The 14,823-nt window shown below is 40.3% G+C and overlaps 6 protein-coding genes across 8 annotated transcripts; 3 read left to right on the forward strand and 3 right to left on the reverse strand.

The window, feature by feature from the left end:
- The first annotated feature begins 11 nt into the window (after positions 1-11).
- LOC135791633 (cystathionine beta-synthase-like protein) lies at positions 12-3,794 on the forward strand. The gene is given in 7 exon segments (XM_065302088.1): positions 12-165; positions 413-556; positions 616-722; positions 792-956; positions 959-1,140; positions 1,199-1,749; positions 1,821-3,794. Coding segments are annotated over 6 exon segments (1,536 nt in total). The 5' UTR covers positions 12-165; position 413; the 3' UTR covers positions 2,209-3,794.
- On the reverse strand, positions 2,156-3,577 carry LOC135791635 (uncharacterized). Its single transcript, XM_065302091.1, has one exon. The coding sequence runs from the start codon at positions 3,472-3,474 to the stop codon at positions 2,239-2,241; it is 1,236 nt and encodes a 411-aa protein (XP_065158163.1). The 5' UTR covers positions 3,475-3,577; the 3' UTR covers positions 2,156-2,238.
- wol (Dolichyl-phosphate beta-glucosyltransferase wollknaeuel) lies at positions 3,780-5,808 on the reverse strand. Of its 2 annotated transcripts, XM_065302094.1 has the most exons (6): positions 5,117-5,807; positions 4,873-5,047; positions 4,607-4,815; positions 4,445-4,553; positions 4,144-4,387; positions 3,780-4,084 (listed from the first exon to the last, which is right to left on the reverse strand). In XM_065302094.1, exons 1-6 carry the CDS (start codon positions 5,180-5,182, stop codon positions 3,883-3,885), a joined length of 1,005 nt encoding a protein of 334 aa, XP_065158166.1. In that variant the 5' UTR covers positions 5,183-5,807; the 3' UTR covers positions 3,780-3,882. The 2 variants fall into 2 exon arrangements, with proteins under 2 accessions (XP_065158166.1, XP_065158165.1); XM_065302093.1 differs by having other exon boundaries at positions 4,144-4,553; positions 5,117-5,808.
- Positions 5,809-7,360: 1,552 nt separating this feature from the next.
- On the forward strand, positions 7,361-11,349 carry NAT1 (N-acetyltransferase 1). Its single transcript, XM_065302080.1, has 4 exons — positions 7,361-8,666; positions 8,743-9,758; positions 9,824-10,117; positions 10,218-11,349. Exons 1-4 carry the CDS (start codon positions 7,715-7,717, stop codon positions 10,278-10,280), a joined length of 2,325 nt encoding a protein of 774 aa, XP_065158152.1. The 5' UTR covers positions 7,361-7,714; the 3' UTR covers positions 10,281-11,349.
- A 258-nt stretch (positions 11,350-11,607) lies between these two features.
- On the forward strand, positions 11,608-13,563 carry L2HGDH (L-2-hydroxyglutarate dehydrogenase). 2 transcript variants are annotated; one of them, XM_065302089.1, is made up of 3 exons: positions 11,608-11,826; positions 11,889-12,758; positions 12,909-13,563. In XM_065302089.1, exons 1-3 carry the CDS (start codon positions 11,756-11,758, stop codon positions 13,288-13,290), a joined length of 1,323 nt encoding a protein of 440 aa, XP_065158161.1. In that variant the 5' UTR covers positions 11,608-11,755; the 3' UTR covers positions 13,291-13,563. The 2 variants fall into 2 exon arrangements, with proteins under 2 accessions (XP_065158161.1, XP_065158162.1); XM_065302090.1 differs by having other exon boundaries at positions 11,625-11,826; positions 11,900-12,758.
- On the reverse strand, positions 12,813-14,560 carry LOC135791637 (post-GPI attachment to proteins factor 2-like). The gene is made up of 4 exons (XM_065302095.1): positions 14,057-14,560; positions 13,865-14,004; positions 13,610-13,801; positions 12,813-13,552 (listed from the first exon to the last, which is right to left on the reverse strand). The coding sequence occupies exons 1-4, from the start codon at positions 14,344-14,346 to the stop codon at positions 13,392-13,394; spliced, it is 783 nt and encodes a 260-aa protein (XP_065158167.1). The 5' UTR covers positions 14,347-14,560; the 3' UTR covers positions 12,813-13,391.
- Between the last annotated feature and the right edge of the window lie 263 nt (positions 14,561-14,823).

Genomic DNA, 14,823 nt, shown 5'->3' on the forward strand with positions numbered 1-14,823 from the left:
ATAATAGTAATTCATCTCGGAATTATATAATCGAAAATAGCGAGAGTATCGCGTGTGGAAGTGGAACGACATTGGGCGATGTGTGATAAATCAGTATCATTTGTGATGTTGACGGTTTGACGTCGACGGTTTTAGTTTATTGTGAGTTGTTGATCATTCCACAACGTAAGTAAGAAATAATAGTTTAATAACTACTTAAATAGCTTCAATTAATTACTATTGACATTGAATTTGTTAGATTATACTTTTCACAACGTCAGAAACAATTTATTAATGGGTTTTTACTTTCTGTTGGTGTATTATTGGTTAAAATGCTGTGACCGGTCAATATACATGTGTTATCAGTGCAGATATTACCCAGAATCAATGTACGCTGTCATAATTTTTACATTTTGTTTATTGTTTTACGCAGCATGGCTCAATCCCAGAAACCTGCACTTAATGAGTCCCAATTAAAGGAAATAATGAATGATTATATTCCGCCTGATTTGCCAGCGAAATGCACTTGGCACAAGGACGCCGACCCAAATTCATCACCACATACCTCGTATAGAAAGTAAATAAAACTTAAAGTACCTTCTTATCTTAATTTAATACTTAACATTTTTATCGTAGTGTGCCTAAAGGTTTGCTATATCCGAACATTTTGGATACGATTGGCCACACGCCAATAGTCAAATTAAATAAAATTCCGCAATCTCTTGGAATAAAATGTGATATTTGTAAGTACCGTTTTGGAGTGAGTTTAATTTTAAACTAACTGATTAATTAGTTGATTAATTAATTTTTAGATGTGAAATGTGAGTTTGTTAACCCTGGTGGTTCGATAAAGGACCGCATTGCTGTGCGAATGATTGAAGATGCCGAACGTGATGGCCGCCTGCAACCAGGTGGTACCATCATTGAACCAACTTCTGGCAACACGGGAATTGGATTAGCGTTGGTTGCTACAGTCAAAATTATAGATGCATTATCATAGTTCCGGAAAAAACTTCGAAGGAGAAAGTGGATATCCTCAAAGTTCTTGGGGCTGAAGTAATTCTCATTCCAATGGGAGTTCCTTTTAACGCCCCCAATGGAATTGTTGGTATGGCACATGTTTTGAACAAACAAATTCCCAACTCAGTTGTTTTGAGCCAAGTAAGTACAATTATCTTGTTTTCTATTACTTTAAATGATGCACCAATTTTTATGTTAGTTTCGCAATGCTTCTAATCCAATGGTGCACTACGACTGTACAGCGGAGGAAATTCTGGAAGCTTTCAACGGAAAAATTGATATGTTTGTTGCCGGAAATGGTACTGGCGGTACACTATCAGGAGTTGCGAGGAAAATGAAACAAGCCTGCCCGTCATGCATTATTGTTGGCGCAGATGCTGAGGGTTCTAAGATGGCCGCACCAGAAGCTCTCAATAATTTCAATTGTCCGTTTGTTGAGGTTGAGGGTTTTAACTATGCGTTTGTACCGACCACCCTAGATCGTCCGAACATAGACTGGTGGTTAAAATGTAAAGATGTTGATTCTTACGCTATGACCAGGCGTTTAATTCGTGAAGAAGGCATTTTGTCTGGTGCTAGCGGTGGTTTCAACGTCAATGCAGCTTTGATTGCAGCCAAGGATTTGAAAGAAGGACAAGTATGCGTTGTGGTAATCCCGGATGATACCAAAAATTATGTAACTACTCTTGCATCGGATCAATGGCTAGAGGCAAAGAATTTACAGCCTTGTATTAATCATCAAAATCACAGGTTAGTGTTATTTTCTTATACTAATCAAGCAAAAACAATATTTAATTGTTTTTTTAATCTTATTTAATTAGTTGGTGGGATGTTAAAGTGTCTCAGCTTCACCTTCAACGCCCTATGACTATAGAATCATCTGTCAGTTGTGAGGAAGCAATGAAAATCATGACTGCTCATAATTTAAATGAAATGCCCATTATTGAAAATGGCATATTGATCGGCATGGTAACAACGCGTATTTTGACTCAAAAATTAATGAGTAGGTTTGTTGGACCATCAGATGAGGTCAAAAAAGCTGGTACAATGATGTATCTCAAAGTCACACCGAATTGTAATTTGGGATTGGTGTCTAGGATCATGGAAATAGAACAATATGTTTTAGTAACAGAAATGACTCCAACCAAAGAAGAAGTTGTTGGTATTATAACAAATCTTGATTTTCTTCGATTTATATCAACAGTGTAACAAACTGTTTGACAGCAACAAAGGTATAAATTATATTTTACTTACATTGCGCTTTAACAAGTAACCTATTAATCTATTTAAAATATCAGTATATCTTGATTCAAAGGCGGGATTATTAGCGATTTCGTTCATGATGTATTTACTTCGGTTTGTGTAATTGAATTCATTGAAAGCATTTTCATCACTGGTCAATTGCTGGCCCAGTTCTTTACCGATGAAAATAATTGTACCAAACATGGCGGATTCTGTTAGAGAAGCAATCTCGTAATGATCAATACTTTCTTGAAATTCATTGCCTTTGAATACCACATCAATGGACACACCATGCTTTTGTAAACAATCCTTAAAGGTATTATAGTATGTATTTAATAACTCTTTCATGTTGTCCTTGAGATAACTTGTTGAACAATTCACATGCAGTGCCGTCATTACATCCAGTGCTGGTGGAGTGTACCGAACCAATTGATAATCAATTAAAACACACTCATCAGTGCCATTACTGGTATTTTTGAAGAGAGCATTATTCTTCCACAAATCAGCGTGGCAAATCACATTGCGAAACTTCTTGCTTGGGAAAACGTATTCAAAAATATCCGTTTGTGCAAATTTCAGGAAATCTTCAGCAATTTGAGTGTATGATTGACTTTGCATCAATATGGTGTTCGCTACGGCTTTAGACGTTGAGATTCCCCATTTGTACCGTGCGGAACCTTCAACTGGACTGAAAGTCGTCTCTTTTAGTTCATCTGGGAAATGGTCGATTAATTTGTAGGGCTTTCCTGGAAATGATCGGCGTTCTTCAAAGATAATGGAGGATGAATGAAATCTTGCCAACGTTTTCATCAATTGCACAATGTTTTCATGGCTTAATTGATCTACCATTGAAAATCCTTTCTTTGAGAGATCCTCCAAGACGATAAAACTTTCCGGATTGACGAGGTAGCTTTTAGGTGCGATTTGAGCAGTATGATGTTTTTGAAAGTCATTTAGAAGATGTTTGTATAGATTGGCTTCTTTCCTGAACACTCCTAGTTCCAGCACGTAATCGGTAAAGTTCTGGTTTCCAGTAGGGACGCATTTAAGAAAAAAGTTGGCGATTTGTAGCCGGTTTTGTGATGTTTTGTACGTGATGCAAAGACGGTAGTGTTCGCCTAAATATCCTGCTGGTGTGTCGCTGAGTGTAACGACTTGAAAGGCAACGGCTGTTGAATCATCTTTAGTGTAGCGTTGGATTATTTTCTTGCAGTCTTCTAAGGTCACCGCCATTTTGATTGCAACTGATTTTCGGTTAAAACAATGCAGAATATTTATACCTAGATAATTGTTTACAAAAGTATGATGTGGAGTGTTTTGGTGTTTAAGATGTGACGCGTTTTATTGCAGCATGAGAATTATTTTAAAACCTGTTGCCAAGTTCATTGAAACAGTTTTGGTGCGATGATTTATTCTATATTTGTATTAAGCAAGATTATGAAAACCATTTGCATACAAAATTAAATTCATTCACTAATAAATTAAGTTTTAGAAAATTGGAAAACGATTTATATGTACACATACAAATAAACCATAAATCAGTGTTACACTTATTATTTGTTTCACATTACAATGGTTACTGTGTATTTATACACATCAGATTTTCAACTGATAAGAATATTCACAGCATGAACTTAAATCTTATTTATGTTTATTGGTTGCGCTAATTTTCCATGCCCCGATCAAATATCGCAACCAGATCAGTACTAGGTCAATGCCCATTTGCAACCAGCTCCAGAAAGGTGTTATCTTTGAGCCATCGATTTCTGTCCAACGAACTGCCACCTCGGTGATGGGGATCTTTAGTTTTTGTGCAATAAACAACATTTCAACATCAAATGCCCTTTAAAATAAATAATGAATTGGTGTAAATTGTGAAGTATTATTAAATTGAATAAGTACCATCTTTCTACATGCAAACTGATGAAACATTTTCTGGCAGCTTCCCTGGTCATAAGTTTAAACCCGCACTGAGTGTCACGTAGTCCGCGAACAGCAAAAAGTTTAACCAGAAATTGAAAGCCATACATGAGGATTGTGCGAAAGAAACTTCTTGTTGCCACAGCGGCTTCTTCTAGATGAGCACGCGATCCGATTGATATTGCTTCTTGAGACCCAATTGCTTTCAAATCTTTTAAATAATTGCCTAAAATGCAACAAAATAATATTACTCTCCAATTACTTGAATAAAGTGATAACTTACAATTTATCATTCCCTCCATAGCTGCCTCTAATTTACTCAAATCAGCAAACTTTGTAGCTCCATCAGCATCAGCGAAGAGTAACAAAGCACCTCTTGCACTAAGCATACCCTTTAAAGGAAAATTATTAACTTTAAATATGTAGATAGGAATTATACACACACTAATCTGACTGCGCCTCCTTTCCCTCTGTTTACTTCCAAATCCAAAACTCGGAATTTATCAGAACCTAAGTTTTTGCCATATTTATTAGCAATTTGAACAGTTTTATCCTTACTGCCATCACTAACCACAATTATTTCATACTTAAAGTCTTTTATTTCTTTGCAGCGTGAATTTAAGTAATCTATGCATTCTTCAAGCATGACTCCCACTAAAACATTGATATTATAGTATCAATTATTATAAAATTATATCAAACATATCTTACATCTTTCTTCCTCATTGTAAGCTGGAATAATCACACTTAAATTAATTGAAGCTGGTTCATTAATGCTAGGAAATGCAATATCTCTATTACTAGACAAATCTTGGAAATACTTTTCTTTTTTACTACGTTTTATCGCCGGGTAAGTTTGCGTCGTTGATATTAAGAATATGCACATCTAAAACCAAATGTATTGAGTAAGTATTATACTTGTTGAGTGTTAGTTTCTGCAACATAATTAACTTACAGATAAAAATCCAGTAAAAAGAAACGCAGATCCGTAGAATAAAATAGGTTTTAGTATAGCCCACATGTTTGCGAATACGTTTGTGACTGTAAAGTGAAACGTGTAGATGTTTTGGTTTTTATTTTCTTTATTTTTTATTGCATTGCTGGCACAACTTAGTCTAAATGATTGTATAGTAGATAAGCGGGATGAACTATATTAACCGCAAATTAATACGGGATAGACGACAACGTAGGCAACCAGCATATATGCATTTATCATATCCACCCACCAAACGTAACCTCTCCAATCTAGTACAGCCGATCCGCGTTCAAAATGTATCGCCCGGAAAATCGCTTACATGGCAGTTGATAATAACAAAATACTCCAGCGATGAAAAGCGCCCGAAGGTCGGTACGATGGTCTCGAAAACCGCCCGCTACAAGCGGCTGCTCGAATATGAAGAGGAACCAGCGCCTTGGATTCGCATCAAGTTTAAAAAGTATGCCTTGTTTACGTGTAGTATCCCCTGTGTCGCCTTTACATTCTGCGTTGTCTACTCGCTTGTGTACGACTTTCACAGCTCGACCGCGACGACCTGCGGGGCGTACAACATCCTACCGTCCATTTCATCCGCGATCGGTGGATATTCTCCCCAGAGAGAGGTCTGGAAAGCAGCAATCTCATTGACTTTTATACCTAGGTATCCAGAATTTACTTCTGCAAAAATTACAATACTTTTTACTAAATAAATTAAATATTTTAGGGTTTTATTAATAAGGGACTATGTGCAATACCACTTGGATGTGTGCCAAGACAAGACTTTGGTAGTTTTACTGCTAGCAATATTGAATTTTCTGGAAAATTGTGCCTTGATGTCATTGTCTTTTTATGACTCAACAAATTATTACTGTAAGTGAAGAAATGTGATTGCATATAATTATATGCTGATGCAATTTTGTTTCAGCAATGCACAAGAAGTCATTTATAACATTTATACTCAAGCGCTAGTTCGCACGTTTTGGCGACGTCCGGCACGGTAAATCCGTATCGGAACCACTAGTTTTGCGACGAAATTCCAGTGACCGCGCGTGTCAATTAAATCGCTGGCGTGCGGGTGTGGGCGAGCGAGGTGGACGGCGGCTGCGCGCCGTGTGTGCGAGCGAGTGAGGAAGCAATCTCCCCAGACGCGTTTCTGCCAACTCAAGCGCCCGCAGCGCCCAAAGACCCGAGAGCCAGCCAAGGCAAGCGCAGCGCGCACGGCTAGCCATCAGTGTAGTGTGCCCTCTCGCAAACAACGAGCATCGGCCCCTGTAAGTCCACGTCCATTTCTATTCGCTAACCGCACGACATCTCTATCTCAACTCGCTACTCTCGGCGTTGTTCTCAAGTGTTTAGTTTGTAAGCTGCGCCACCATTTACTAAAATCTAACCATATATTCTTGCTTTCATTCACTTTGATCGGTAAGTGCTTTCGTACTTTTCCACACACGCGCTGGGAGATTTTTTTCGATTCGCACGTACTGCCGAACCGAACGTGTGCGTCATGCGATATTTCTAGAATGCGCTTTGTTAATTCCGTGGAATCTCGCTTTGTTAGATTACGTTAAGCGTTAACCTGAAGGTTCTTTGTCGCAGCGTCGCGTCTGCCGTCTACTAGTTTTTGTTCTTGTTTTTTTTCGTCATGGGTCTATTCGTGTTGATTTCGGGGGTCGTTTGGGGGTGCAATGTACTTCGAACGTCTCGATAGTCTAGACGACGCGTCATATGAAAAAAGTGCTCGCTGCGAACTTAATGGTTTTGTTGATTTAGTACATTAGCCATTTAACGATGTGTCTGCCAGCCTCGAACGGTGTTTTCGTCATGTTTTATTGTGTCGTCTTTGACCGATAACACGAATGGCGCAACTCGCGCTTTAGTTGATTGTAAATGAAGTTGTATTAGCACAGGAAAGTTGAAGCAAATTAAACAATAACGTTCATTCAAGTGCCAGCGCGTTAAAAATAAACCGTGGAGCGTTTGTTGCACTTGACCCACATATCGGCGAGTGCAGGCGAAATATTTTGTTTTTGCACTTGCAGGTGCGATGCGCTATCGTTGTAGGATTGCACTTTTCTGAGACATCCTTGGTATGTGCGCGTTTTGGCCTTGAATTTGACCTCTCTCTCCCCTAGCGCGTGAATCACAAGAAGCGGTCGGTCATTCACCTCGCGCGTCTTACGCTCTCGTGTGTTACAGCTTGGTTGGGCCAGCGAGTGAATACGACAAGTGCCTGCGCGTGAAGGATTTGCGGCCGGTGGTAGCAAACCCACCACGACGGAGTGCCCCAGGCAAACGGGGCCACAAGCTCGTGTTTCGGGGAAGGAGCAATTCCCCCCCGCCAACCGACGCTGGGTCCCTCCATCAACACTGCGCCACAAGGATGCATCGACGGCGAGCGACGCCCGCCACGACCTCGTCTTCCGCAAGGTGCGCGGCATCCTCAACAAACTCACGCCCGATAAATTTAAGAAGCTGAGCGATGACTTGCTGCGCACCGAACTGTCATCAGGCATCATCCTCAAGGGCGTCATCCTGCTGATCTTCGACAAGGCGCTCGATGAACCCAAGTACTCGTCTATGTACGGGCAGCTGTGCAAGCGGCTATCGGAGGAGGCACCCAACTTTGAGCCGCCTGACCGCCCGTGTACCTTCCGCCTGCTGCTGCTCAACAAGTGCAAAGTCGAGTTCGAGCACCGCTCCGAGCTGCTGGAGCAATATGGACGCCGCAATAGTCAGTCACTGGAAGACGAAGAGCGCCGCCAGCTCGCCAAGCGCAAGATGCTCGGCAACATCAAGTTCATCGGTGAGCTCGGCAAGCTGGAAATACTTTCGGAAAACATCCTGCACCGGTGCATTCAAGAGCTGCTGTGCGCACGGCGCGGCGACGACCCGTCCGAGGACCTCGAGTGCCTGTGCCAGATATTGCGCACGTGCGGCCGCAACCTGGACACAAACAAGGGCAAAGGGCTGATGGACCAGTACTTTGAGCGTATGGAGACACTGGCGGAGAATATGGATCTGCAGCCGCGCATCCGCTTCATGCTCAAGGACATCATTGATTTACGCAGAGATAAATGGGCGCCGCGGAAGGTGGCTGTGGTCGAGGGGCCGGTGCCGATCAATCAGATCCGGCCGGCGGACGACGACCGCCCGTCCTACAGGCGCGACCGGGACCATCGGGGCGATCGCGATCATCGTGGCGACCGCGACTCGGATCGCTCCAACAATGTGCCGGATCTCTTCCGCCATCCGATGAAGACGCGCTCCGGCCTGGACGAGATGATTATGGGTAACCTTGGCGGGTTACACTTTAACTCGTCTTCGGCCAATCTTATTCCCACTCATGCTTTTGGCTCAAATGGGTTTGGGGGAGGAGGCGGTGGTGGTGGCGGTGGCGGTGGCAACCGCGATCGTGATTATCGCGCCCACAATAATCAGCGCTCCAACTCCAACTTTAACAATTTCAGCAGCAATCAACGCGGCCAGTACAAGCACAACCAGAACAACGGCAGTAACAATTACAACAATCGTAAGTAGAGAACAAACTAACAAACCAAAGACAATGACACTAGATTTTGATTTATTGCGTCTTATTTTTCTTGTAGAATCCAACAAAGATTTAGCACCGCGTTTCAAGCGCAACCTTATCGTTTCAAAGGAGCAGAATTTGAACGAGCTGGAGCTGCGTCCGCCGCCCAACTCGATGCTCTTTAGCAAACCGTCGGTGAAGACGCAAAACCTGATGAATGCCAAGCCCGTCGACCCGCCGCTCAACTCGAACTCTGTTGCCCCGAAACAACAAACCCCGCTTCACAAGGAGCCGTTGCCGATCAGGCCGGCTCCCACTGAAAAACCCAAACAGCAAAAGAAGGAGAAACAGGGCGTTAGTAAAGAGGAGGTTCTGAAGAAGTTCGCATCGATCAGCGAGGATTACATTAAGGGCGAATCCACTCTTCAGCAGTCCGTAGAATGCTACAAGGAACAAAAAGTACCAGAGAAGTTTGCGAAGGATGCCGTTGTCAATACGCTGAAGATGATTACACTTGAGAAGAATCCTGAAGAGAAAAGCAAGTTTATCGAATTGCTCGCCGAACTGAAACGCGAGAATCAATTGACTACTCTTGTGTTGAACGATGCCTTCAAAACACTCTGCCATCTTATTGATGAGTGTGAAAATGAAAAGGAGAAAATTACTGGATCATTGGCGGTGATTTTTGCTGCCGGATACAACGAGAAGTTGATCACTTTGCAGGAGTTGGCGTTATTTACGGAACATGGCGCTTATTACCCGCTCTTTTTGGACACATTGCACGAGATTCGACAGATACAGAACGATAAGCAATTGAGTGTTGCTTTTAATGATGCGAAAATTGAGTTGTTGGGGCAGATACCCGAGAATGATCGTACCAAGGAGCGTCTGGCGCAGATCCTCGAGGAGAAACGTCTGACGTTCTTATGTCCGATGCTCCTACTTGAGGCGGACCTCGGCAAACAGCTGGCGGCCGATCCCAATCCTCAGCAGTTCTACAAGTGGATTAAGGAGAACTTGGAAACCATTGACTTCAATGATCCTGGGTTCATCACCGCTCTTATGACTGTACTGCTCAAATATATCACTCAAGTATGTACAACATTAATTTATGAATTTATTTAATTGTGCGTATAACTTTATCAATTTGTGTGCAGGAGGCGTTAATAGAATCCGGAGGTGATGACAAGGCCATCACCGAGAAGGAGAAGCAACTTTTGGACCGCTACCAACCCATACTGCATGCGTTCCTGCACGAGAAACCTGGCTTGCAGCTGATCGCTATATACGCGCTTCAGGTGCACTTCTTCTCACAGCAATTTCCGCGTGGTCAGCTACTGCGTTGGTTCAATGCGCTGTACGATTTGTCGATCGTCGAAGAAGAGGCATTCCTCAACTGGAAGGAGGACATCACCGACGTGTATCCAGGAAAAGGCCAAGCTCTATTTCAGGTGAGCATAAATTGTTATTTATATTATGAGGCATTTTAATGATTGTTTGTGGACTTACCGTTTTTTGTTCCGTTGTTGACGAATATCTGGTGATTTGTAGGTAAACCAATGGTTGACTTGGTTGCAAGAGGCCGAGTCGGAGGAGGAGGAAGGCGATGACTAGACACGGGGAACGGTACGTGTTTGCAATTAATAACGATACAATATGCTCGAGCAGAGGCGGCGCGGCGTCACGTTCGTCGCGCCCGTCCTCTCTCGCCCGCCCCCCATTCACATATTCGAAGAGACGGAGACTTACCCACGACTAGCAACACCACCACGAGCGCGCGCGTCACTTAGAAGAAATTTTCAATAATGTTTAAGTTGTCTAAGAGTATCTCATCCCACCGAATCAGCCCCTTTTTTACTGCTATCATAATTTTTGGTGTCAATCCGATGTTTATTTAAGTATTGCAATTAGTAAATTGTCCTTAGGTGTAGTTTATGTTCAATGCGATGGCATCCGGCGCGCCCGGACTTAGTGAAATTGTACATTAAGCTGTTATTATTTTTACTTTTTACAATTATGTGTGGAATGAATGGTTTTTATAATAATTTTTTTTAGACAGATGAGCGGACTGTAGAAGCCGTGATGTGTTATTATCCAATACTTACTTTATACATTACCTAACATTTAACATATTTAGAGAAAAGTACCGAAACAAGAAAGCGCGTTTTTACGAAAATAAAATCCACAAAAGCAACAAAAAAATACTACTAACAAAAATATCATTAACATACATTACACACGTTCTCTGTTACACATTGAATATTTTGCAATCCTCAAGAACTTATCTCGAAGCGTTTAATTTAAACATTATTATTATATCACTGTATAAATACTATTAATACACACACACAATCAATGAGAACTTGTACGCGGTATAGTTTTTTAAATGGGTATTTACGATTTTATTCAAACTTGATACCGTAAAACTTTTTATAATATATTTATATTTGTTCGTTGATCGATCAATAATTAATTGTAAAACAGGCAGGCATGCGATAAGCTTGGAGCGATTTATTGGTATGATGCAAGAACACTTTGATGTCAATTTACATTCTCTTTAAGTTAGAAAACGTGAAAAAAAATCGCAAAATTCAAAAAATTATTTCAAATTCGCTGTATACACTTAGCTTAGAATTTCATCACCATCAATAAAAAATGTACTCAATGTACTATCACCATTCAAGTATATTTTAAATTGCTCCTGATTTATGCACAATCCGTTCCTCATCTTTGGCAATATGCTGTATTGTTTACAAGTTTCTTCTTAGGATAATTAAACATGAATAACATGAGAATTGACTGAAAGAAATAGAACATCAGAATAAATATCTGAATAGGTTTGTGGTAAACTCCTACATCTTAGTTCAAAAATCCAAGCTTAAATAATCCGTCTTATCACTACAGCAAGTGTCGTGTTATCACGTGTTATTGCTAAAACGGGATATGCTAGCACAAATGCACTGATGTGCTAGTGTCAATATAACCTGAATTTTTGTTCAATGTTTTAGTTTTTCGTTTCGTTAGTCTGTACATAAAACATTTTAGTTTTCTTGTTTAAATTTAAAGTTTTGTTATAAATCATCAGCAAGATGAATAGAATTGGACCAAGCATCCCATCACTTTATACAGCTGTATCAAGAGGCAAAAACTACAGCAAACTGTAAGTCAAAACATTCATTTAAGTTAGATTTGCAAAACATGAAATTTACTAGTATTTAAAAGATCTTCTAAAGGTAAATACGATATAGTCGTAGTGGGTGGAGGTATAGTAGGAACTGCCAGCGCCCGGGAACTATCCCTCAGATTTAAAAACTTTAAAATGGCAATTTTGGACAAGGAGCCTCATCTTGCAGCTCATCAAAGTGGGCATAACAGCGGCGTAATTCATGCTGGTATTTACTACAAACCCGGCACTCTTAAAGCAAAACTCTGCGTGGAGGGAATGCGATTAATGTACAACTATGTTGAGGACAACAACATTCCATATAAGAAAATTGGCAAACTAATTGTTGCTACTCATCCCACTGAGTTGGACTCACTGGAAGCTTTGTATAAAAGAGGTTTGCAGAACTCTGTTCCTGGCTTGAAACTGATTGAGAGTGCACAAATCTCTTCAATTGAACCGAATTGTGTGGGTATCAAAGCCATTTGGTCTCCAATGACTGGAATAGTTGACTTTAAACTTGTTACTGAATCATATGCCAAAGATTTTGTTAATAATCAAGGGGAAATTGTTTTAAATTTTAATGTAGCTGGGTTTAGGCCAGGTAGTGATCCGAATTATCCAGTGGAGATTTATTCCAAGAATAAGGAGAGTGTTATTCAAGCAAAATACGTTTTAACATGTGGTGGTTTACACTCTGATAAGTTGGCAATGATGTCAGGGTGTTCAGAATTTCCAAAAATTGTGCCTTTTAGGGGTGAATACCTTATAATGCGTAATGTACCAGATACAAAATTGGTAAAAGGGAATATTTATCCGGTGCCTGACGCAAGATTACCGTTTTTGGGTGTCCATTTCACTCCGAGAATGGATGGATCAATTTGGTTGGGTCCCAATGCAGTTCTAGCATTTAAACGGGAAGGATACCGGTATGTTCATAGGTGTTGTAGTATTTACGCAAATATAACTCAATTTAGAACGCATTTAAAATGGAAAAGTTTAACATTTACTTTGATATTAGTTTGTGACATATGCTTGGGTTAGTTTTAGATGTTTTTTAAATATTATCTGTGTTTTAGATGGACAGATGTGAACGTAGGCGAATTGGCAGACGCATTAAAATACTCTGGATTCCGAAAACTAGCAGCTAAATACATGTCAGCTGGAATGAAAGAAATGCAGTATTCTTTCATGCCTAGTTTACAAGTGAAACAATTGCAACGATTCGTTCCAACGTTAAACCGTGATTCTGTTGAGAAGGGACCTGCTGGTGTTCGCGCTCAAGCTTTAGGTTCCGACGGAGAACTCATTGACGATTTTGTGTTCGATTTTTCTGGTACAACTGAAATCGGTCGAAGGATTTTACACTGCAGAAATGCGCCTTCACCTGGCGCAACAAGTTCGCTTGCAATTGCGAGGATGATAGCCGACAAGATGACGGCGCAGTATTTTCAAAAATAGTCACATCTTCTGCTTATCTAGATAATCTCTAACATTTCTAAAACAAACAAAAAAAAGAACTTTAAAATCGGTATTTTAGCGAGAATAACTCTGTGGGAATGTTACGGCTGCATCGTAATGTATCTTTTCTGGTCCCCAAGGCGTATGCAATCCCCTGGTGATAATGTCAGGTACTTGTTGGGAAAGTCGTAAATAATAGATCCGTGGTAAGCAATATTCGTTAAAACCACAATATATTCACAGAGTGCGAATAAACTATAAACTAGAAAAAAATATTGTTTCAATAGAGTGCAATTAAAATCATTAAAATGAGATTTACTATAATCTGGGCAGTGAATGCCATGAACTATGAAGAAAAACATTGCAAGAAATATTCCAATGAAATTCACCATGGCTAGATGATTCTTCAGTTTTATTTCAAAGCGGTCATTTCGTCGTTGTGAACAGAAGAGTAGGAACATGTGGAGCAGTGATGAGATGATGAATGTTACAAAGGCATTTCGATGAATTGCTGCAACATAAACAAAGAGTTCTTGGTATATGGAATACTCATCAGATGCATAAATTTACTTACTATAATCATGTGTTGAATCATAATACGTCAATATGATCAAGGCAAAGTTTTCAATTAGCATCAAAATACTTCGAATGTAAACTAATTTGTTTCCTGCTTTGCTGTAGTTATAGTGTTGATATACATATATCAGCACCATTCTAAAACACAAGCAATTTCTAAAATTGTTAATTAAAATATATGAGAGTTTACCTTGGCACGAAATCAAGGGAAATAGCCACCTGCCAAACCTCCCTTTGAGGTGAGAAACCACCAATTGCTGCTGATATAGAAGGCAGTACATTGCGCGCCCTACATGAGGTAGCTGTTGATCGTTCGAAGTTATAGATGATTGAGTATCCAATACAAAAACAGAATGCCAGCAATGGTAAACTACACGTTGCATACGTGAAGTATTTGAAGCTGACCTGATAACTTCTTCCCGGTGCCTCATTTGCATCTCCCCCGGATGGTAGTCGATGATATGCTACGAAGGTCGGCATCGTTTGGGATTGAGAGTGTTATCTATGTTATACATGATATAACAAATGTATCAACACGTTATCACCTGAATCTAGTACTCATGTCTCATGGAAAACAAACAGGACCACTAACATTTACTAAATCTACGTCATTTTCTAATGTGATTTACGCCTATTTCAAAATTCAAGTTGGCAACACTGAAACACTGTGTTTGGCGTCATTTGGCGTCGAGGCCATTTTCGCACGCCAGTATAAATTTGTAAATAAATAAATTTGTGAGGTACTATAAAGAGTCATCAGATGGCGCAAGGATGTAGTATTAACTGAAAATATTCCAACGAGTGCATTTTGTTTTGTTGCATCGGTGTGATAACAGCGAGCACACATTCCACACTTTCGGCTCGTGTTATTCTTTGATATAAGTTGGCCAAATCGCGTTATAGTTCCTGATCGCCGGTGGTAATTAGTGTTAATAAACGTGTTTGATATGTTTTCAA

The sequence above is a fragment of the Atheta coriaria genome, unplaced genomic scaffold, assembly GCF_025399875.1.
Source record: "Atheta coriaria isolate IRGN ID8LTWV9N9 unplaced genomic scaffold, Caltech_Dcor_3.1 hic_scaffold_5_pilon, whole genome shotgun sequence".
Lineage (NCBI taxonomy): Eukaryota > Metazoa > Arthropoda > Insecta > Coleoptera > Staphylinidae > Dalotia > Dalotia coriaria.